A 24,965-nucleotide genomic window follows, 5' to 3' on the forward strand; every position below is an offset into this window, starting at 1 on the left:
TACCCATTCCTTGTTTCTGTCTGTTTGCTTTAAATAATGGTTGCTGGCTTTTTGTACTCTATATCGTGTTAGAAATACCTAGTTTTGATGATCGGAACTGTCATATATTAGTACTGAGCTTCCAAGGAAGCCTGCGTCACCATGGTTGGATTGTGTTCCCTATCTCCTGTGAATGTGTACGGAATAGCTCTACCGGCTCTTATTTTCTGTTTCAGCTAAATCTACTCTGCTTTAAAAGTGGAATAAAGATGAGATTGGAGAGAAGATGGCAAAATGGTCTTATTTGAAGACATGTAAAACTTATCTGTCCCTTTTCCTGCTTTGGTGCTTAGAATTTCTATCAGAATTCTTGACAGCGGGTCTGCTTTAGTTAGCTGTGTCTGACACAGAGGTCACTTTCGGATACATAACAAAATCTGAATTATAGCTGGAGCATGAATTATGCCATACCTGACCGAAGGTATAAAATATTCTTAATTTGCATAATTCATTATAAATCAGAATTTTTGTTTCCTTGTCACAAAATTTGGTCGCACAGTATAGCGTGTATAAGTCACCTTCTGTTTTAATAAAACTAGCGGAACAGAAGATTGAAAGGTCTAGCACTAGACCCATAGCTGCAAAATATAGTGATGATTATTGCAATTGAATATAACCCTATTTTTATATTTTTAAACATTTCCTTTATATTTCAGTATTAAGAAAAAAATGTCATGGGTGGAATTTTTGTAAAATTTTTGACCAAACATTAGCAGCTCCACATTCACTCTCTAGGAATACATCTCCTTCTCAGCAGACTTATCTACTTTAAAAACAGAAGCTTTTTGTCTCATAAGCAGATTTTACTAATATTGTGTGATCATTTCCAGATGTAATGAGGATAAGCAGCTAACAGTGCACTGAAATGCTCATCAAATATTTATGCAGCAAGGGGCATTTATGACTTTAGGAACAAACCAGATAATTTGGCACCCCTTTTCAGCTTTTACACATGTGGAGAATGAAAATTAAGTGTAAATGCCACAGGGTGTAAACTAGCGGTCTTACCATGTAGTCCTAAACAGTTACGCATTTCTCAGCCCTTTGGAGTCCACGATCTTAGAATGGTGCTACTGAATTTAGAATTGCATTGGTAGAAGACCATGCACCCATTTCTGGTCACTTGCCAGTTGTTAAGAGCAGGGTACTGTAAACCCCAGGAGGTCTTGAATTAATTAAATAATGTAAAGTATATAATTCCTATAATGGGGACTCAGAGCAGTTTTAATTGTTCTCTCTGCCATTTTGTCTTCACAACAACTCTGTGAGGTAGGTTAGGCTGAGGGTATGTAACTGGCCAAGGTCAGTCAGCAAACTTCCATAGAAGAGAGAGGATCCTACTGGTTTTATGTTTATTGTATGCACTGAATGAAGTGTCAGAATACATTGCCTTTTAGAAATATTTAGTGTATTTCAAATCTGTAAAACTTTAATAGACTAAATATTTATTTTATTATATTTATATATATTGTCCTCCTTTGTTGCTCAGGACGGTTTACATTGAAACTTGAATGTAACACTTTGATTAGAATATGTAATACTTTAACAGTGGGAACAATTAAGAACAGTAAGAACTCATAACAAAATGTAGTATAGGACATCTTGATATTTCTGATCCAGTTTGATATTCAACAATGAAAATTTGATTCAATTTTGCTGCATTGTGGGTTTTGTTCTTCTTTTGTGGGTGCAATTGATAGTGGGAGGGGCAATATGTTTTATACTGTTTGCATTATATATTTCCATTCCTCAATTTTATCTTGTATTTTAGGAATCTTCGTGAGGGGACTCCAGAATCTCCAAAGCCCCCGAAAAGAAAAGTAAGAATACATTTGAAAATTAGGTAAAATATAATCTTTATTCAGCTTGATGAGACGTAGTTAGACCTAAACTTTGCCCTTCCTCCTTTAAACTGTCTACATCAGCAGCAGCATCAAAAGTGTTTAATAGCTGGAAAATTCAGGCAGACAATAGATTAAAATCTCTGGACCTCAGTCTGAAGCCTCACAAGGTTCTGATGTTCATGTTAATTGATCTTTGCACAAATGCGATGGCAACAATAAGTTGTGAAAGGGGCCCAGTGAATCACACAACTTATCCTATGAAATCAAATGGACTTTGAGCCTGTGGTTATCAGAGACCTAGCCCGTATGTCATGAGGCAAACAGTTTCTCAAACAGAGGGGTCTTTTGCAAACTGGTTGTGGTGCTGTAGAAGGAATAGCGTTTTAAAGAAAAACTTGAGGAGTCCCACAGGACATGACCAAGAAGCTCTTGGAATTCCAGCCACTGACATTAGCGATTCGATAAAAAATGATACTTTTCCTTTTTAGTTCTTAATATGAAAATGAAGGATAAGGATTATTTGGAGACAAGGCCTTGGACCCTGCAGCTAGAAGAAAAAATAGTGATTTATCCCTTTGGATAATTTGTATATTTAGATTATCTCTGAGTTTATTTTTGTGAGAACTTAAAATGGCTAGAGTAGGGAAACAGCGTATTCCTGCCTAGCGCAGATATGTTCCTTTTTTCCAGTGCACTGAATAATTGGCTTTTGCAAAGACCATTTTCTTGTAAAATCTCCATGAAAATGGAATATTGCCAAGGATCTACTGTCACATTTTTTTTCAAATATTGATTTCTGCTTTTTAAATTATTTTTATTTATTGAATTTCTATATGGCCCTTCCATTAGGCTCAGGGTGGTTTACATAAAATATCATGAATATACATAGAAATATAGTAACATAACCGTGGTTCCAAAATTGAATATAACAAATTATAACAAAATACTATAACAGATTCACAGTGTGACAACAACTCTCAACTTTTAACATGAACCCGTGGAGAGGTCAGCATGGGTCAAATCATGGAGGGGGTGTTTGGGGAACCACCTGTTGTTGAGCTTGCTGGTCTCAACTAAATGCCTGGTGGAGGAGCTCCCTTTTACATGGCCTTCAGAATTGTGTTAGTTCAGGAAGGGCCCTAATCTCTTTGGGGAGCTCGTTCCAATGGGAGGGGGTCCAGGACTGAGAAGGCTCTGGCCCTGGTTGGGTCTGCCGTGCTTCTTTGGGGCCAGGAATCACTAGCCAGTTGGTGGTGGCAGAGTGTGGGGCTCTTTGGGGTGTATAGGCAGGGAGATAGTCTCTCAAATACACTAGCATATGGCCTTGATGGTGATTACCAAAACCTTCAGCCAGATCTGGAATTCAACTGGGAGCCAATTTTGCCTTCTGTAGTAGAAAATATGCAAGTACAACACAAGTACCATAAGCATTAGCCAGATTGTAGATACCACAATAATTTTGGTAATTGATTTCTTCCTTTTGCAAGAAGAAATCAGGTTTTCCTCAAATCCCAAAGTGCACAAAAGTCCTGTAGAATCAATTGGAGCAAAAACTACAGTGGTAGAGTGAAAACTGAATTTATGCACTATGAGCTGGGATGGCACTAGCAAAAACCTTCACTATTTTAATATATATATTGAAAATATTAAGACAAAAAGATAAAAGTTCAGAAAAAGAAAACAAGAGAAGAGGTTTTTAAAATATATATACTCCACTTTTCACTACCTGAAAGAATCTCAAAGTGGCTTACAAATGTCTTTCCCTTCCTCTCCTCACAGCAGTCACCCTGTGAAGTAGAAGTGGGGCTAAAAGAACTATGACTAGCCCAGGGTCGCCAGATGGCTGCATGTGAATTAGTGGGGAATCCAACCTGCTTCTCCAGATTAGAGTCCACTGCTCTTTAACCACACTACCTTACTGTAAGAATAAAAAGATTAAAAAGAACAGTAACACATTTAAGTTTCTCAGTGACAAAAACATATACAATTACCAATTGATCCAAATTTATAAGATGATAACTTACTTATTCTGAAATTATTACAAATTTATAAGAAAACTAGAATTAAAGCCCATTTGTAAAAATGAGCAGAGCAGAGGCGGGGTGGGCAGGGTGCGTGTCGGGTATAAGGAGGGTATAGGGAGGCGCTAGGTTGGGGGCGCGCGAGCAGTTTGGTGGCACGGCTGAGTCTGGTGGGGGGTGGAGGGTCAACGGCGACAGACAGAGGTATGTGGTATAGAGCGTACCCCTCCTAAGGGCTGTCGCGCATGGTGAGACCTCCACAGTGGGCTCCCTTCGTGTCCGATGGTGAGCGGGGGCAAAGAGGGGCGCGGAGAGGCTGTGCAAGGCGGGCGGGCGTCGGAAGTCCCCGAGAGTCAAGCAGGCATATGGGGGAAGCGGGCGACCAGCGGCAGGGTAAGCAGGCTGGGTGGGCATATGGGGGGGTGGGGAGGCGCAAGCGGTTTGTGTGGGATAGACAGCGACGGGGGATCGCAGCGGCGAGGCATGGGACTGGGTGGGGGGGTTGTCTAGAGGGGGGATTGTGTCGACGAGGCATGGGACTGGGTGGGGGGGTTGTCTAGAGCGGGGAAAGCGGCGGCGAGGCATGGGACTGGGTGGGGGGGTTGTCTAGAGGGGGGAAAGTGGTGGCGAGCGGTGTCGTTAGTGGGGCTGGAGAAGTGGGAGGGTAGGTGTTGTGGGGGGTGGGGCGGGGGGCTCACCGTTCTTGCAGCGGCAGTGTGGGTCCTCGTGGCCTTTGTTGGCATGGCCTGGCGGCTCCTGGCAGGCGCTGTGGCAGAGGCGAGGGCGGTGAGGGCAGGCTGCAGAGGAGGCCTGTGGTGAGTGTCCAGATGGGTGGCTCAGGGCCGACGGCGAGGCGCGTGGCTGGGCGGGTAGGAAGGAGCAGGACTTTGTCCCTTTCGTGGGCTCCTTCTCCCCTGGTAAGGGCAGTGGTTTGTGGGCGGGAGAGGAGCAGGGCCGCCGCGCCTTCGAGGCGGCGGGCCTGCTCCTTTGGCGGCGGCGAAGTATGTGGGCAGTGAGTCGAGGGCGGGCCAAGTGGCAAGTTTTTATCACGGACAGGCCCCACCCTTTCTCCGCCCACACAGCCCTTAGGGCTTTATTTAATCCGCTCTGCAGGAGCGGTTAAAGATATTTTAAAATGTCTCTTAATCACTCTATTCTCATAAAATCTAAGCTAAGAAAAATATTTTTTATTCTCTTAATCATCAAGCCCACAGATCATCAAATCATTTTTCCCTTTCATGCAAAAAGTAAATAGGGAATTTCCAGTTATCAGTTAATGAAGTTATTGTCTTTTATTCCTAAGCAAACCATCTCTGCAAATTCCAACATTTCTGATGTCCAATCCTCTACCATAAGTATTCTCAAAGTGTTTCAGTTTTGAACATGTAATAGTCTTGCTGGTGTTATCATACATAGAAATACATTTCCATGGTTAATTTCAAATTGTTTATCAATCCAAAAGAAAAGCTTCTGGTCTCATTTGTAGATTAATCTTTAAAATCTTTTGCATTAATTTGTATCTATTTTTTTACTTCGTTACATTTTACATGTGGTAGAATGTCTCTTCATGTTCACATTTTCAGCACTTTTTCAAAGTATTTTTCTACATCTTACCTAGTTTATCTGGAGTTGTATACCACCGATACATCAGAACTTAATGTAAATTTTAAGACTCTTCAACCTCATTCTTTCCCATTTTTCCATTCATACGTTATACCCAAAATTCTTAACCCATTTTATCATGCATTATATTTTACTTGTTCATCTTCTGTTACATATTTCAACACAAGCTTATACATTGCAATAACATGTTCATTATTTGGACATAATTCAATCTCAAACATAATCTTAATTTCTTTAAAACAATACAAATTTTTATCTTTTCTTATTCAATCTTCATCTGTTTTCATTTTACATTCCCTGTGAAAGAATTCCAGTATATCTAGTTTAGTGGCCACTTTAACATTTCACATCTATAAAAAGTTTCTTGTACTGAAATCCACAATAACCATTCTTTCATCCATACAAGACAACATGTGGCAAAATATGATTTCAAGGTTTGGTAAACCCAACCCTCTTGTAATACCTTATATTTAATGTGAGTTTTTTTCTCTTGCCAAATAAATTTAGATCTATCTTTTTGCCATCGTTTAAATGGCACATCAGATGCAGGAAAAAAGAAATCGTATTTTGGATTAAAACATTCAATTTAATCACAGTTATTTTTCCCAACAAAAGCAGCTTCAATTTATCACATCTTTCCAGATCTTTTTTGACTTCTTTCCATATCTTGACATATTTTTTTGAAAACATACAGTTCATATTTGTCAACATTATGCCCAGATATTTCACCTTCTTTTCAATCTCAACACCAGTTCTTTTCATCAAGTTTGTTTGCCCTTGTATATTCATATTTTAGCATGTTTGTTTTCTGTTTCTTAATTTTAAATCCTCCTACTGAAACACATTCCTTCAATTTAGTCATTTATGCCTCAATTCCCTTTAAAGGGTCTTCCAAAGTCAAAACCAGATATTTTGCAAAAGCTCTTCTTATATATCCTTTAAAAATTTTAACACCTCCAATCCTATCACAGTGTCTTATATCTGTGTTCAAATATTCGAGAGCTAAAAAAAAAAATCAAGAAAGGAGACAATGGGAAACCTTTTCCATTCCTCTTTTGTATCTCAGGTGGTATAGAAATATCTGGGCATAATGTTGACAAATATGAACTGTATGTTATTTCAAAAAAATATGTCAAGATATGGAAAGGTCAAAAAAGATCTGGAAAGATGTGATAAATTGAAGCTGCTTTTGTTGGGAAAAATAACTGTGATTAAATTGAATGTTTTAATCCAAAATACGATTTCTTTTTTCACCATTTACAATTATTTGCATTTTCCATGATGTATAAATTGATTTCACCCATTTTAGGAAAATATCGCAAAAATTCATTTCTTTTAAAATCTGATACAAAAAAGTCTAATTCAGAACATCAAATATTTTCTCTGTGTCTAAGAAAATTGACGATTCTTGTTTTTCATTATGTTTTTCTAGCTACTCCAAAATATCAAGAATTGTTCTAACATTGTCTTTTGGCTGTCCTCTAGGTAGAAAAACCACTTTGATCTTCATGAATAAACTTGCAAAATTATTTCAGCTTTTCCGCTAAGATCATTTTGAACAGCTTATTATCATTATTCAATAATTATATCACTAATTTCTTGTCAAACTCGGGTCTTATCCCTCTGTATATGAACATTATATTAGCCTCTTTCCATGTGTTTGGTATTTTCCACTCTGTAGAATAAAATTCATTATACTCTGTAATGGTTGAAAAGTTCATCTTCAAAACATTTGTAATACAATCCTGATAAACCATCTGGTCCTGCAGTTTTTATGGATTAATTTTTTTATAGCTTCCTACTCCTCATTGTTATAGGCCATAATCTTAGGTATGTTTTTACTAGGGTATTTATTTTTATTAATGGTGCATCATACCTTTTATACAAATTAGAATAATATTTATAAAATATTTTTGAATAGTTCTATTCGCTGTAAAAACCTTGTTGTTGCCTTGTATTGTTCACATTTTAAATCCATTTTCTTTTCAAATTCATTAAATAATTTCTGAAAGTTCAGGACTAACAGTTTTTTCTGGTGCTTTTCCACATATAAATCAAAGAAACCACCATATTTTCTTGTACTCATCGTTAAATTAGACTTTAAATAAAGTACAAATTCAATTTTAGCTACAATATTTTTTTTTACCAGTAGATGTCTATCTTATACCACAAAAGGAAAAACTGAAAGGTAATTTGCTTTTGTTTTGTAGACTGAGCCTATGCAAGGAACTCATTTCTGTAAACAGAGCGAAGATTCCATGTTCAAGTCTATTTATAAATCTCCACAGCTTCAAACTGCTGAGTCACCAAAGGTAAGAGGCAACAGTAGAAACACCTTATCCATTGAAACTTACTCAAATGCCATTGATAAACCAAGGCTTTTGTAAAGTCTATTAAACTGAGTATTTAAGTTCTCCTTTAATTTTGAGATGTTTGATTTAATTTTGAGATGTCACTGTAAGTAATGATTTTTAAATTCTTCGTCACTGAGAAGAACTCCACTTGTCAACAGAATTAATGTAATTTCTTTGAAGATAAGAAGTGGGGTTTAGGTCAAACTTCAGCACCATGAGAAGTCTGAGCAAGTTTGCAGTCCCGTCTTTCAGCCAGCTCAGAACTCTCGTAAATCATCGAGACCTCTGTCTTAGTGATGTACTCATGAGGAAGTAACCAAACGAAGAACAAATGGCTAATCTTACCTCTCCCTTTTGATCCAGGGAGAGTCATTAGCTGAGGCCTTTCCCAGCTGAATTCTATCCCCCCCCCCCCCGTGTTTCCCTGACTCAGCAGACACATTAGTTCACCATCTTCCACACGCAGAAGTCCAAAAACTCAGCTTTTTGGAATTATTACACATGTGTGGCTATATAAACAACCCTAATCAGCTCCTTGTGGTATCCCTGGCCTATTCTGAGTGCTGTGTTGTTTGGCCACTTCTCACCTTCCTCAGACTGTCTTCTTTGCTCCTTCAGCCTCTAGCAACTTAGAGAGCAACCCCCCCCCCAACCTTTTGAGAGTCAAAGCTGTCTTCAGGCTCCAGCAACCAGTGGTCTGCTTCTTCTCTTTTGGCCCCTTTGTTCTCCTCTTTAGTTGAACTCATGGCTGCTTGCTTTTACTATGCCCCATCAAGCATAATGATGATTAAAAATAAAATAAAATGTTTGGCATCCGTCTTGTGCACTCTCCCAATGACCTCTTTCCTGTTACTTTAGGGACCGGACACCCACACCAACAATTCAAAAGCATCTCCCTATCACCCTCCTGTTCAGTTATCCAGCTTCCTATTGATAACATGCTGAGGGTGGGGTTGTGTATGGGCTGGGATGGAAGAAGCCAGCAAGATCCCCATTGGCCCAGCCTGTGTCCCCGAGGACAGGTCTGTGTCCCCGAGCTTAAGTGAATGTAACACCTAGCTCTGAAGGCTTAATCTAAGTATGTCTAGTGGAACAAAACTCAGAATGCTAAACAGGATTAGACCAGGATTTGAAACTTGTATTTAGTTTATGATGTGGCAGTTAGATAATTAAAATTGTGGTAAAAGAATGCTTGTTAGAGTCAAGAGCAATTAAAATTATTGCTGGAGTAACATTGAATTGAATTTAAAACTTGGGGTTTACAGTCTAGAAGGGAGAGGAGAGAGAGATGCAGTTCTTCAGTCTACTCTCCCTTTTGATCCAGGGAGATAACTCAGAAAGAACTCCGGTAAATCATCGAGACCTCTGTCTCAGTGATGTACTCATGAGGAGCTAGTCAGACAAAGAACAAATGGTTAATCTTGCCCTGTCCCTTTTGATCCAGGAAGATACATCAGCTGAGACCCTTCCCAGCTGAATTCCCCACACCCTCCCGTGTTGTTTCCCTGACAAAGTGGAGACATTACTTCGCCATCTTCCCCAACCAGAAGTCTCCAAATCCTTAGCATTTTGGAAGTATTATGGTTAAACACATTTGGTGTATAGAGAACCCTACGCAGCCCCTTGAGGTACCCCTGACCTATTCTGAGTGCTGTGAGCCTTTGGTTATCTGGCCATTTCCTTCCCACCTTCCTCAGATTGTCTTCTTTGCTCCTACAGCTAGATTTGAGTCCTATAGCAACTTAAAGAGCACCCCCCCCACACCCCTAGGTTGTAACCTTTTGGGAATCAAAGCTTCCTTCAGACTCCAGCAACAGTGGTTTGCTTCTTCTGTTTTGGCCCCTTTGTTCCCCTCCTTAGTTGAACTCTTGTTCATGGCTGCTTTCTTCCACTGTGCCCCATCATGCATAATAATGATTAAAAATAAAGGAAAATGTTTGGCATCCCTCTTGTGCACACTCCCAATAACCTGTTTTCTGTTCCCTTAAAGAGACCAGACACAAGCCGTTCAAAGGCATCTCCCGGTCACCCTCCTGTTCAGGTATCTAAGTTCCTTTTAACAACATGCTGAGGGAGGGGGATAACTTGGGCTGGGGTGGTAGAAGCCAGCAAGATCTCCATTGGCCCAGAGTGTCTGGAGTTCTGTGTCCCTGAGCCTAAACGGATGTAAAACCCTGGATTCCTAGCTTCGAAGGCTTGATCTGAGCATGCCCAGTGGAACAAAATACAGAATGCTAAACAGGATTGAAAACTTGCATTTAGTTTATGTGGGGCGGTGGTAAAGCAAGAATGCTTGCTACAGTCAACCACAGTTAAAGATATTACTGAATTAACACTTAATTGAAATTAAAACTTGTACTTGGGGTTTATAATTGGGAAGGGAGAGGGGAGAGAGATGTAGTTCTTCAGACGACTCTCCCTTTTGATCCAGGGAGATACGTCATTTCGTTCTCACCTTCCTCAGACTGTCTCTCAGCCTCACCTCCCTCACAGGTTGTCTGTTGTGGGGAGAGGAAAGGGAAGGTGACTGTAAGCCGCTTTGAGACTCCTCCAGGTAGACAAAAGCAGCATATAAGAACCAACTGCACTTTTTCAGTAAAACAATAAAAACCAGTATGACCCCATTAAAACCCATTAAAATTGACATTAACCCTAAGCATTAAAAGATGGCTATACATAGTTCTAACCCCCCCCCCCAACCCTCTCCCTCTGTCCAACTATAGAGGGCCAGAGCTCTTCTTCGTTGGGAGCAAAGGTCCAGATGTACCAGTGTGGAGGAATCCACTGATGGAAACGCCGGGACTCACCATGGCCTCAACCATATGCCTGGTGGAAGAGCTCTATCTTACAGGCCCTGCGGAAAGCTGACAATTCCAGCAGGGCCTGTAGCTCTTTTGACAATCAAAGCTCCCTTCAGGCCCCAGTATCCAGTGGTCTGCTTCTTCTCTTTTGGCCCCTTTGTTCCCCTTCTTAGTTGAACTCTTGTTCATGGCTGCTTGCTCTCACTGTGCCCCATCATTCATAATAATGACTAAAAATAAAACGTTTGGCATCCCTCTTGTGCACTCTCACAATGACCTGTTTTCTGTTCCTTTAGAGACCAGACACCTACACCAGCCGTTCCAAGGCATCTCCCTGCCACTCTCCTGTTCAGGTATCCAACTTCCTATTGACAACATGCTGGGGGGGGGGGGTACTTGGGCTAGGGTGGAAGAAGCCAGCGAAATCCCCATTGGCCCAGAGTGTCTGGAGGTCTGGGTCCCCGAGCTTAAGTGGATGTAACATTCTGGATTCCTAGCCCAGAAGTCTTGATCTGAGTATGTCCAGCCAAACAAAATTCAGAGTTTCTGCAGTGAATAAGAACATCGCAGCACTGCACATCTAGCTCTGCGGAATTTCTTCAGTTCCTCTCAAAAATCTTGCTGTTCAGGTGCTGATTCCAAGGTACTCCCTGTGCTGCACAGCCTGTGAATTCTGCTAAAAAGCAATTTCCCCCTTCCCAGGAGGGAATTCACATTTATTCAATGAGGAAGAACTAGATCGAATCTGCTTCCCCCTCCATTGCCCGCCACAAGTGATGGCCTGTCAACTTCAACCAATAATCCGCCTCTCCTCCCGTCTCTCTCTCCTTCTCCTCCATAATGTTCTTTTAACTTTTCAAGATTATTGCATTAAGACGTGCATTTGCAATAACAATAGCACAAGCTCTGGAAATGTTCCAGAAAGTTAAAGTTTTTTGTCTGTTCTTTCTCTCCCCCCCCCCCCCCCCCAATTGGAGAGGCAAATTCTGCTCCCGGAGCATCTGCAAGCGGAAGCCTCTGAGGAGCCCAGAGAGGGTCTATTCTCCCCCCCCCCTTGGAGAGGCAAGTTCTGCTCCCGGGGAGCCTGCAAGCAGAAGCCTCCGAGGAGTCCAATGTGTGTGAGGAGAGGGAATTTCCCCCCCCCCCCCATTGGAGAGGCAAGTTCTGCTCCTGGGGTTTGACATTTTTATTGTGTTAATACATAGAAATGTTGCCATTCATGTGCCAAAAAATAAATAAAAGAATTAGCAGGGGCCGCCCACCCCTCACTGGAAACCACAGGCGCCCATGCCTCTGAAGTAAATGTGAACGGCATGAAACAAAACCAGTTCTCATTACTGCCATTCAGAGACAACATGTGCATAGAGCCAGGTGCAAATTCGATGTCAACTTCTGGAGACCAATACAAAGCAAACCTGAGAATGCCGACCACTATAGAAAAGCCCAGGATGCTAAACAAGATTAGACCAGGATCTGAAACTTGTCTTTAGTTTATGTTGGGGCTGTTAGTTAATTCAAATTGTGCTAAAGCAAGAATGGTTGTTAGAGTCAACGACAGTTAAAGTTATTACTGAAGTAACACTTAATTAAAGTTAAAACTGGCACTTGGGGTTTATGGTCTGGAAGGGAGAAGGGAGAGAGATGCACTACTTCGGACTACTTTTAATGATAATTAAGCAGACAGCAGTATTATGTCTGAAGTTATTGGCTCAGGTTTTGGATGCTGGAAAAAAGTGTCAACATTAGCATGAGTGCCTAGCAATGGGAATGAAAGTTTAAAATATGTAGAAAAATAAGTATTAAAGAGAACTCTGTTGTTTTCTACATGGGAGTGGGCTTCTGTGCTTTCCCTATTGCTGCTGTTGGTATAACACAGCACAGGCCTATTATGCACGGAGTGGAAGGTCTGCATTCGGGGTGGAATGGTGGTGGCTAAAATCACTAATTCTGCACGCTGCAGGTGGCAACCAGGCGCAGAGTCAATGTATGCCGCCGAAAAAGCTGCGTTAGCGAAATGCAGAAGAAAGTGGAGCTTCCTGGGCTACCAGAGCGCAACCAGAAGTGGCTCCGGATTGGCGGCATGCATAATTGGCTGCTCTGGGTTTTGCCACCATTGCGTTCCGTCCCGTGCATTTGCGGTTTGCTTCGCTTCTTCCTCCTCCGCGTTCTCCATGCCGCCGTTTCACCGGCCGTGCATAATAGGCCACAGTGGAGCTTCCATGTAGCAGGCTTTCCCTTCTCCGGCCTCCTGGGGTGGCAATTCTGACTTCCATCCTGAAATCATAGGGTTTAAAAACAACAAAAAAACAGCCATGGCCATATTGTTACACTGAAATAATAGAATCATAGAATCATAGAGTTGGAAGGGGCCATACAGGCCATCTAGTCCAACCCCCTGCTCAACGCAGGATTAGCCCTAAGCATCCTAAAGCATCCAAGAAAAGTGTGTATCCAACCTTTGCTTGAAGACTGCCAGTAAGGGGGAGCTCACCACCTCCTTAGGCAGCCTATTCCACTGCTGAACTACTCTGACTGTGAAAATTTTTTTCCTGATATCTAGCCTATATCGTTGCACATGAAGTTTTAACCCATTACTGCGTGTCCTCTCCTCTGCAGCCAACAGAAACAGCATCCTGCCCTCCTCCAAGTGACAACCTTTCAAATACTTAAAGAGGGATATCAAGTCCCCTCTCAACCTCCTTTTCTCCAGGCTGAACATTCCCAAGTCCCTCAACCTATCTTCATAGAGCTTGGTCCCTTGGCCCCAGATCATCTTCGTCGCTCTCCTCTGTACCCTTTCAATTTTATCTACGTCCTTCTTGAAGTGAGGCCTCCAGAACTGCACACAGTACTCCAGGTGTGGTCTGACCAGTGCCGTATACAATGGGACTATGACATCTTGTGATTTTGATGTGATGCCCCTATTGATACAGCCCAAAATGGCATTTGCCTTTTTTAACGCTGCATCACACTGCCTGCTCATGTTTAGTTTGCAATCCACAAGTACCCCAAGGTCTCGTTCACACACAGTGTTACCTAGAAGCGCATCCCCCATCAAGTAGGCATGCTTTTCATTTTTCTGACCCAGATGCAGAACTTTACACTTATCTTTATTAAATTACATCTTGTTCTCATTTGCCCATTTTTCCATTGTGTCCAGATCTCGTTGAACTCTGTCTCTATCTTCCGGAGTATTTGCCAGTCCTCCCAATTTGGTGTCATCTGCAAACTTGATGAGTAGTCCCTCCACCCCCTCATCTAGATCATTAATAAATATGTTAAAAAGTACCGGGCCATAATATAATAACAGTTTGCCTGAATTCTTGGCTTTCATTTTTAAAAGTATCCCGTCCCATTCTTGTGCAGATATGCGTTTTCCTCTGTGACTCCACAGTGAGAAGGGCTACAGATTTACTTTTTAAAAAAGACAATAAAAAGTAGGAATTCTGAGAAGCTAACAGAGTGATAGAAAATATTATGCCTTATATCAGCGGTCCCCAACCTTCATCTGGTCGGGGACCGCCTCCGGGGGTGGGGGAGAGCCAGCGGCCTGACTGCCGCAGTTGCTCAAAAACGCGCACGCGCGGAACTGCTGCGCTTGCGCATTTTGGCCACCAGGTGGCGCTAACACGCATGCGCAGAGTATGCGCGTTTTGACCACCAGGGGTCGCAAACGCGCATGCGCGGCAGTTCCGCACGTTAGCGTCGCTGCCGCGCCGGCCTCTTTCCCCCCCCTCTTGCTGCAGGGGGGAGGCAGGCGAGGCCGCTGGCGGCCCGGTACAATGGCCTTTGCGGCCCGGTACCGGGTCGCGGACCGGGGGTTGAGGACCCCTGCCTTATATGTCAATTACCAGTTTTAAAAAGAAAAACAAAAAAGGCCTCTGGTTGCAGTGGACTCGGACAAGGAAATGGTACTGGTATGAACAGCAGTGGGAAGATCCAGACTTTCCTGTCTACATGCATGCTCTCCAGTTTTACTGCCATCTTCCTTGAAACGTTTTCCTCAACGCAGGTCTGAGAAAGATGGAGAACATCAGGAGATGCAATGCAACAGCACAATACAGTGAAGAAGTGGGAAAAGCCCTGCTTTCCAGTAGCATCTGAGCTGGGGCAAATACCCGTATGACTGGGTGTTGTGGGCTTTCTGAGCTGTGTGACTGTGATAGTTGACATGAAAGCCTTGACAGAAATCCATGGGACCTCTGTCAGTTCCTGATAGTTCATAGCAATATTATTTTATGAATCAGTAACTGCAATAATTTAAAGAAATAGGCCCATCATTTGGATGTTCTTGTGTTTCGTGCAGTCTCCGAAAGAAAAACCAAAGAAGGAAGAAGGAAATAGGCAATCAGCATATTACGCAAGATCCAAGAAGGCAAGTCCTGAAAGGGCTCCTAAAGAACTGTCTTCCGATGATGGTAACATGAAATACTGTAACTGGTACATAAGGACTATAGTCATATGTATTTTACTTTGTTTATGCCCTGCCTTTCTCCCCAATTAGTATCCAGAGTAGCTGACATTGTTATCTGTTCCTCCAACAATCCTGTGAGTAGGTTATGCTGAGATGGTGGGACCAGCCCAAGGTCACCCAGCATGCTTCCATGGTAGAGCAGGGATTAATACCTGGGTCTTCCAGATCCTAGTGTGGAACTCTAATTCTTGCACTACATCATAGTCAGTTTGTATTGGCTCTTATTTATTCTCGTGTTTTGTTCCTTTTTTCTATACTATAGTTATTATTCATTCATTCAATTTATCGCTTAGGTCAGAAATGTTTGTACATTCATCCTGTCAATCAGTTCTTCCTGCTTGTCATGCAGCTATAAGGGGCAGGGGAAACTGTAGATTCTGATTCGTGTAATCATAGTGACATGAGAAGTTGACTTTAGCAGGGGACTAGTCAGCATGGCCAAGTTTGTATGTTACTGTCCATATGTTACTGTCTGGGAATTAAGACTGAATTGAAACCTGGGCAGAGTCTGCATTTAAATTGTTTATTCCATTGTCAATCCTGTTGAATCCAGATCGCTTTGAACTCGGGTCTTCCTCTCCCCCCCCCCCCCCCATTGAAACAGGAAAGTGTTCTGCACGTGGTTAGGGAGGCGCAGAAGAGGAGGGGGGAGGCAAATGGAGACTCTGTTTTCTTGAAGGGGGAAGAGAGGATCCAAGAAGTCAGAGGAGGGAGGAAAAAATCCTTTCTTTTCTTGAAGGGGGGGGGGGGAGAGGATCGAAGAAGGCAGAAAAATATCCAAGACCGACAGAAGTTGAGAGAAATTAGGGGCCTCTCCTTTAAGGCAAGTTTGTTGCATGACCACCTGTGGCCTATCATGGGTTCTCTACCACGGAGGAGAGCCCAGCTTCAAAACAATGCGATTTTAAAATATATTGAGCATTAAAAGCACTCTAAGATATTGCACAATAAAGGTAGGGTCACTCCAGATCAATCCTTCTTGCTGCAGAAGGAAAATTTAAATCGCCCCACATCAAAATGAAAATTGCATTCTGATGGTAGGGATTGAATCAACCTGGGGTTGGAATAAAAGCTCTGTGCAGTTTACACCCTGGAGGAGAGGCCCAGCCAGAGGGCACATGAGAGAGGGCCTTTTCAGTGGCAGCCCCACAAGTATGGAAAAACTTTCCAGGTGTGATTGGCCCTCTCACTGTGGATCTTAAGGAGGCAGTCAAAGAGAGTTTAATTTAGGACTGCATTTGATTGATTTAACTTTTTATTGAGAATCCTAATTGGAGTTATTAAATTGACTTTTTATTGTATATAATTTAAAATGATATACAGATGATTATCTACAGGAGACACAGCTTCTCAGTTATGCCTGAATGTATCTATAGCATTTATTATGTGCACTAGTGTTTTTTACAGTGTTAGATATTAACTGTTTTTTTTAAAAATTGATATCCCTTTCATTTTAGGGCATAGTGTTTTTAAAGCTGTAGAAAAACAAAAAGAAACAGAAGAGGCTAAAGAGATTCCAGAAGACAAAGACGTGAAAGTGGACGTTCCTGTTGACCAGGTAATTAAAGTAGTTTTGGTTCCTGATTTGTTTGTGTAGATCAGTGATACTCATTGGCTCCGGAGTTGCATGCAACTCTTTGACACAGCTGGCGGAATCACTCTGTATCACAAGACCTTTAAATGCAGTCATGTTTCTGAAATTAGAAATCATTCTTTGCTCCAAAATATAGATCCTATGGAGACCTTACCTCTTTTATTAGAAGACTAGTGGCAAAGCCCATCTTAAAAACAGGCAGGGGGCCCTGAAGACCCCTTCAGCTCTCCTGTCCTGCAGGAGGCTGGCTAGAGCAATACAGTGAGCCCGGTCACCCTTTCCCTGCCTCTGCCACTGTCCAGGAGATCAGCAAAAGTGGCTGGGGTGAAATGCCCCTACTCTAGCTCCCACTTCCTGCCCTAGTGGGCAGGAGGGCATCAAGAGCAGTGCTGCTGGCCAAGAGGCCTCTGCTGCTGGCCAAGAGGCCAGCGAGAGCTGCGGGGCCAGTGTGGAGCATACCTGCTCCTCTGTTCCCTCCCCCGGTGACAGGAGGGTGTTGAGAATGGCGGGGCCAGCACGGAGCGTGGCTTTTCCCAGCCTCCGCTGCTCGCCACAAGGCCAGCGAGAGCAGCAGGACAAGGACACAGCTCAGCTGTTCACTCTTTTCCACCTTTTTCTAATGGCCAGGAGCCCGGGGAGAGTGCGCAGACAAGAGACAGAAAAGAGACCACAGAGCAGGGCAGAGGCTGGATGGATGAGTGTCCAGAACACTGGGCTTACCTCCTGCAAGCACTTTGTTGTCATGGGATGTGTGGGGAGGGGAAGATGGAAGAAGAGTTGGTTCTTATATGCCACTTTTCTCTACTGGAAGGAGTCTCAAAGCTTACATTTCCCTTTCCTCTCCCCACAACAGACACCCTGTGAGGTGGGTGAGGCTGAGAGAGGCCTGATATTACTGCTTAGTCAGAACAGCTTTATCAGTGCCTGTGATGAACCCAGCTGCCAGCATGTGGGGGAGTGCAGAATCGAACCCAGCTTGCCAGATTAGAAGTCCGCACTCCTAACCACTACACCAAGCTGAGCAGGGAAGAAGTTCTGATTGGTCCTCAGTGGGAGAGAGCTCTCGCTCCATTAGGGGAATGCTCCTCCAGTGAGGGCCAATCAGCGGTTCACATCATCAGAAGGACCTGACACTTTTTACTTGATATGATAATAGCAGAACTGTCATTCTTTTAGCTGAGAAATGTTATGCATCTGTGCTAGGTTTTTGCAGCTGTTCAGATGGGGGCTAGCTTTTGCTATATTTTAGGAATCTGTTTAAAAGTGTAGGAGCAGTAAGAGGGAGAGAGAGCTAAGGGAAGGGAGACAGAAAACCCTGGAGCTACATAAACCCTCGGAGGGCGTTTCAGAGGGTAGCCATGTCAGTCTGCAATAGAACAGCTTCAAGACTCAAAGCACTCTTCTTCATATAAGAGAAATATCTTGTTGGTGTCTCTGTAGTTTTTGGACTCGGATCTCGCAGTGAAACCATTTGGTTCCTGTCCATAAATCAATCATTGAAGCCAGTGGGATTTAAAAGCACTCTAGATTGTGCCTGTAGTGGGTTTTAAAAAATCTTGTCAAAAGGAAACATATGTTTACAGTGCCACCATACTATTTTTGTTTCACGTTCATGACTGAAATCCAGCATAATGAAATCGGACAGTTTCTTCTGCTGACTGACAGCAGCTCTGGGGCCAAGTAACATTGGGAAAAAGATACAGGGCAAGAAGGTTAATTCCCCCCCTTGCAGTGGCCCTAATTTGAACGGAAGAACAAGACAAAAATTATGCTGTTTATTGAGAATAATCCTTGCAGTTACCTCAGAGGTAAAATGTCACTGATTTGGGGACAGGTTTGAAAATATGCCAAGAGTTTTTGTGAAGGTTTTATCTTTCTTTGCCTGACCTTGACTATTGGGGAGGGATCACCCACCATAGCCCACTCCTACCTCTATATGTCTTTTAACGATTTATTTTCTTTTGGGTTTCTTGAGCTCTCAAGTAGACTTGTTCGGTTTCAAGTAATATAAACTTTCATCCCATTTGGAGGGGCTTTACCAAATAGTTTGATTAGAATCCATATATGAATGATAGAAGAGCACGGAAGCAATGCACCTGGTAGCATGCAGATGTTTAAAGAAGAAAACAGAGTGCCATTCTACTCTGTGTACATCCTTCCATGTCACTGGGCTTAGAAGGGCATGAATGTGCATAGGTTGGGACTGTAAGAATATCTCCTGTAAAATAGTAAGGTGCTATTTCTGCCCAAAGCCATTTTAAATAAGTAGGACGTGGGCAGCCTTGAGGCAAACATGAAAATGAATTTAGCTCCAGAGTCAGGATTCTAGCATGAAATCATTCTTTTAGTATTAATGTATCTTGTTTGCTAGATTGGGGTGACCACTTTTACAAATAAGAGAGTAGGGAAGTCATTCAGATGTTAGAGTTTTCTGTCTACTGGTCTTTTGGGGGGAAAGGCATTCTGTGGTAACACTTTTTGGATAATTACTGCTTCTTGGATTTTTTCTGATATTTTGTAAGCATGTAGCTGGTCACTAGAGAAGACAGTGCTGAATTAAATAGACTGTTATCTTAATCCACTGAGGAAATGTGTGGGCTATACATTGACTGCAACTTCTGCTGAAAGCTCATTCATTCTGTCTGTGTACTGTTTTTTGTCTACATAAATTGCTATATTTAACCCCTAGGCTTGTTTTTCCTTCTTGTGATATACATAGGTAATGTAGTTTAATTTTGCTAACTATTGCAAGTTACTGAGATTTGAGCCTAAGGTCTTGTACATGTCTTAAATTGTTTATCACCTTATCAGACTGCTGAAAGAAGGGTGGAACTTCTCACAAAACAGAATTTTTTCCCATGGAATTATATTGTGTACATAGAATGCCAGCATCTGTGGGAGAGCCTTACTTACTTTCCTTGATATTAGCTGTTGGTTAGAGCTATTCTCCCTGGTTTAATATATCAGGGAGATTAATTGTGCAGTTAAGTTTTTGGGTCTGAAAAATGGTTGAACTGTGTATCAGTTCCCCCCACACCTGTGATCAGAATTGGTACAGCCCAGATTCATTTTTTTCAGTTCATCGGCTATTTCTTATCCCTTGGGTTCACTAATGCACAGGGGATTTTGTGCTCTCTCTTCCCTCCCTCTCTCTCTTTCCCTCTCTAAAACATAGCTGTTATTTGTTTTCAGAAAAAGTGAAGGGAGGTGACTGCTTATTTTTGCTGATATGTGATAACAAGTAGACTTTTGTTTATGTCCTCACATTCAGTTTATGACTGTTTTAATTTGAATGCGTTTTACAGGCTCCAGCTGAGACTGTTCAGGAAGAAGACATTTATGACAATGCAGAGTATTTGGCAGAAAAGGTTGGCTACTTATGGAGGTTTTTTTTACTAGAGAACATTATTGAATACTTAAAATGGATTGTTGATCCCAACACCTTGCTTCCTTAAACAAGAAATATATGAATTTGGACAACTTCATCTTTTTGCTTTTTGGATTTGAGAAAGTTAGGCTGTTGATCCAGTTAGACAGTCATCTAAAATAATTGTTTGGAATGACTGGGATCAGTAATTTTATTACAGGTCTTGTAGGTGGGCACAGCTTCTCTTAAGTTCTTATATGTTAATATATTTACCATGAGAAAGGGAAGGATTTTCATCCAGATAATAGACCATTCTCACCTGCTGCCTCCTGCGGCAGCCCAAAATGATCCCAGAAATGCTGCTCCTGGGAGACAGGGAATCCCCCCCCCCCCCCCGAGCAGCATGAGGGATAATAATCCTAAAGTGGAAAGGAGAAATTGGTGAAAATTGATTGTTCCATTTATGGAGATTTTCCATGACATCTAACTCACTGGTAACTAATACAAAATTGTTTTTTGTTTTGCATGTCAGATCTCCCTATGCTGCATCAATAGTCCTTTGAGGCATCCCCATCCTAAATCTGCAAATAGGCATCGGGAATGGCTCCTGTCGCTGAGCATCCTGTGCAAAGTACCCCATGTTGCTTAGCTAGATATCATATTCAGTTACACTGTAAAAGATTGAAACTACACATCAGACATTAAGGCCTGATCTGCGGGTGGAGATCGCCAAATGTCTTTAGGCAAGCATACAGTTGTCCTCCACTCTCCACACAGTCTGTTTCTGTGTCAAGAAAGAACTTTGTGTTGTATTGTGTTCATGTGTCTGATAGTGGTCGTTTCTCCAGCATTTCAAGGCTCTAAACCCCAACCTTTTTATCACCAGGGACCGGTCAACGCTTGACAATTTTACTGAGGCCCGGGGGGGGGGGGGTAGTCTTTTGCTAAAAGATGTCATTGCCGCCTGAGCCCCTGCTCTACTTGCTTTCCTGCCGGCACCCCTGACTTCCCGCTGCCTGCTGGGCAGTGCCACACTGAAAGGGAGCCCCAGCCATGGCAGCCACTGGAGAGCACTGGAGAGCAGAGTGGCAGGGCAGCCCACAAGGCAGCAGCCAGGGAGGAGATGCAGCCCGGTACCATACTGGTCCCTGGCCCAGGGGTTGGGGGACCACTGCTCTAAACCGCTCTGGACAATCATCCAGTTCAGCTCCCAAAGCTGGTAAAAGACTAATAGATCATGATGGTGTCTTGAGGCACCAGCCAATCCTTGTGCTCAGTTTTGAACATATAATTTACTGGGCACAGTAGCTCTAAGGATAAAAGTACCAGCAGGATAAGTAGCAGTGACTCCCAGTTCATTTACTTTGACATGAATATTTAAGGTAGCTTCCTTAATCATTTGTTGCTCACAACTCTTGGTCATTGCAACATTATTTAAATTGTTACATACAGACAAAATAAACATTCTGAAATAAGAAAATCCTTGTTGAATTAGACTTGGAATCCAACTAGTCCAGCACTTATGGCGTCAGCAAATTGGATTCCTTTAGGAAAGTTTAAAGAAAAGCACGAACGCAACCGCTCTGCTCTGATGCTTGGTATGGCCCAGAGCACTGTCAGAAGAAATGGACATATCTTGTCTGTCACTAATAATGGGTTGTGTCCTGTGATCTGAGTGGTGCAAGGATAATACCCTTCCCATGCTCACCTGTATGGAGTACTAGTCATCTGTCTGTCTGTCTGTCTGTCTGCCTGCCTGCCTGCCTGCCTGCCTGCCTGCTTGCCTGCCTGCCTGTCTGTCTATCCATCTAGCCATCCATCTAGCCATCTATCCATTTATCCATCCATCCATCCGATTTCTATACCGCCACCTGCTGTAGCCTCGCGGCGGTTTACACATAAAATTCTAAAACAATAAAATCCCCATTAAAATAATAATCACAATGGGGTAGGGAGGCTGCAGTGAGAAGAACGAAGGGGGTGAAAGTGAAATTGCTTCCTTCCAGCAAAGCTCCACTGATGCAAGAGACAGGGCAATTTCATTCTCTTTTACTTTCCCTCTTCAGTCTTTTAATGTTTGAAAGTATGTGCAGGTCCTATGACTCTGGCCATAAACTTCCACAGAATAGAAAGGACTGGGGGGGGGGGCGGAGGCTGAAAGAAAGATATGTGATGAGTAGCATCTTTCACTGACAGATCATGGGATCCAACCCAATATAATGCCTTTGAACATAAAATTCACAAGTATTATTAATTCTAGTTTGTTTATCCAGGTGGGTAGCTGTGTTGATCTGAAGTAGCAGAGTCCAGTGTCACCAACAGAGTTTAATTCTAGGTATAAGCTATCTGAAGAAGTGTGCATGCACATGGAAGCTTGTACTTATAATTAAACTCTGTTTAATTAAACCCTGTTTAACTCTGTTTAAGTCTTGGTTGGTGTTAAAGGCAACACTGGACTCAAACTTTGTTTTGTTTATTAATGCTTTTCTTTAATAATTAATACACTATTTTATTAATAATCCTGTCCTAAATTGTAGGTTGTCAACATATTCTTAAGAAAGACCTTGTAATACAATGAACACCCCTGCCAGTCTTCATGTTCTCCATGTGTGCATGAGAAAAGTTAAATAATAGGAAATGTTATTGCAACTTTAGATTCTAGCAGAATAAAGGAGTAATTTTTGTTTGCTTGGTTTTTCATAGCCAAAGGATGATGGTGACTATGAGGAGCAGAATCTCCAGGTCTGTATTTTATACTGAACTATTTGTGTTTTGATTCTTTCTATGGTAATCCTTACAACAGCCATGTAAGGCTAGTATTTTCATTTCCTTGTTATCAATGAGGATAACAGGCTGAAACAGAGAAATGGGCACCTGACAATGCAGTTCTAAGAAGAATCAATGAGCCCAGATGGGTATAGTTTAGGATTGCACAGGGCAGAGGTAAGATTTGAACCTCTCATATCATGATTTCTTCGTTTAGCCATACATTATTTATATGGTGTAATCTCATCACCAGAGCATATTATAGGCCCAATTTTTAGTGTATAAAAACTATAAAGTGGCAAAAGCTGTGTTGTTCTGTGTAAAAATCATGTGTTTTTATAATGATTGCGTTTGTTAAAGTGAATTAGTTTATCTGTTACCCAAAATGGAATGTCTCCTAAATTTAGATGGGGGTGGGGAGGGGGATTAGTGAATTCTAGAAGCAGCAGCAAGAGGGGTAACAAAGCGATCCTCCACTTATGTATACCGGGGTCCTTCCCTTAGAAACTCACAGAGAGACCAATTGAAAATGAAATGAAAATAATTTTGATTGGAAAACAATTGAAAATAATAATAGCATGCTTGCATACAATTTAAACTAAGCATCCACACAGAGAAAAACAGAGGTGAGATGGTGTGATAGGGAAATATAATTGGGGAAAAAGAAAGCGTATATATACCTTGTAGGAAAGTGACCAGTGCCTTGAATGTATGTGGAATATTACAGTAGACTCACACACACACACACACACATACACACACACACAATTCTGACACATGCCTTAAATAGCTAGATTTGTTTCTGGAGGCTATAGTTGGGCTTTACAGCCCCTTAAACAATGGAGTTGTTGAGATTGTTGGTATTACATAAAGAAATCTAGGAGGCAGGTGATGTCCGTAGTGCACAAAGCACAGGGCAAGGACCCGGAGGTTTCCCAGACAGATAATATAAATGATTGCTCTGGGGGTACCTTTGATTTTCCCAGGAAAAATGACGGAAAAATGAGTTACATTGACTGAATTAAGCAAAAATACAAATAGTGTCTTGACAATCCTGGGATTAGAAGACAGGAAATGAGTTTAGGTGAGGTCAGGTTTATGTTAATCAAGGCTAAAGGAGTTCTATAGATGAGGTGGAAGGAAGGAGCACTTAAGGGGTTATAAGATAGTAATATTCCTAGATGCACCAATGATTTACAAATAGGTATTGTTTGTACAGAAGGGAGAGAAAAAACTAGCAGCTGAGTACCTTTGTGGACTGACAGTGATGTCACCTGAGGAATCCAGGCAGTTCTGGAAAGCAGGGCATCTGGCCAGAGTACACTTTCCCATTTTCCGTGTGAGTGCAGATATTGCTGGTCTGCCTTGGGCGAAGCTGATACAAAGTTGTACACTTCTAGCACAACAGTGTGATTGCTAGACAATATAGTAGAGAAGTGCAGTCAACATTGATCATGGGTGCTTGCGGGCAAACATTCCTCTCAGATCAAGGGAAGTCTTACTACTAACATACCATTTTAGGAAGAGTAGAAGCATATTTCATGCCACTACCCCAAACAAAGACACCAGACAACAACAGGTGGATCAAAGTAGCTTATTAATGACTGCTGAAGCAGGGATTAGTTTCTGTTCCGAGTACTTTGAAAGTTGTCATTAGTATTTCTTTCTTAATAGAGTAGAGTGATCCATTGTATCATACACTGTTGACAGACTAAGAAAAAATGTGTACAGATTTTGGAGGGAACTAAATTGTAGTGGAAAATAATTATGATATCTTTCCATTTTATAAGGAAAATTATTGAAACATGTTGAATATTTACTGTAGAAACACATTGTTAGCTGCCGTCTTATAGCTTAAACCAGCTGTGGGATTTAAATAAGTACAAAAATCTATAGCAATAATTACTTTTGATAAATTTAGCAATTACCACTAGTAGAATTCTTTTAAATTAATAATGCTGAAAATGACAGTGAAGTACAAAGTATTTGGTGAAGTATGTTCTTTCCTGTTGAAATTTTGTGATTTTAGAAAAAACAAATCTCTGTTGGTTTTCTGATGGATTTTCTTATTCATTGGTCACA

General features: G+C 41.9%; 1 protein-coding gene across 5 annotated transcripts in view; it reads left to right on the forward strand.

The window, feature by feature from the left end:
- Positions 1-24,965, forward strand: part of DCDC2C (doublecortin domain containing 2C) — a 63,506-nt gene that overhangs the window by 15,106 nt on the left and 23,435 nt on the right. For 4 of the 5 annotated variants that reach the window (XR_013234318.1, XM_077353337.1, XM_077353254.1 and 1 more), the window contains 7 exons: positions 1,811-1,859; positions 7,738-7,839; positions 10,979-11,035; positions 14,989-15,100; positions 16,614-16,714; positions 20,056-20,118; positions 22,821-22,859. Coding sequence is in view for 4 of the 5 variants with exons in the window: in XM_077353337.1 (XP_077209452.1) it covers positions 1,811-1,859; positions 7,738-7,839; positions 10,979-11,035; positions 14,989-15,100; positions 16,614-16,714; positions 20,056-20,118; positions 22,821-22,859 (523 nt within the window). In the remaining variant the exon portion in view is untranslated. The remainder of the gene's footprint in view (positions 1-1,810; positions 1,860-7,737; positions 7,840-10,978; positions 11,036-14,988; positions 15,101-16,613; positions 16,715-20,055; positions 20,119-22,820; positions 22,860-24,965) is intronic. The other variant, XM_077353550.1, reaches the window with a different exon arrangement.

The sequence above is a fragment of the Paroedura picta genome, chromosome 1 (assembly GCF_049243985.1).
Source record: "Paroedura picta isolate Pp20150507F chromosome 1, Ppicta_v3.0, whole genome shotgun sequence".
Classification (NCBI taxonomy): Eukaryota; Metazoa; Chordata; class Lepidosauria; order Squamata; family Gekkonidae; genus Paroedura; species Paroedura picta.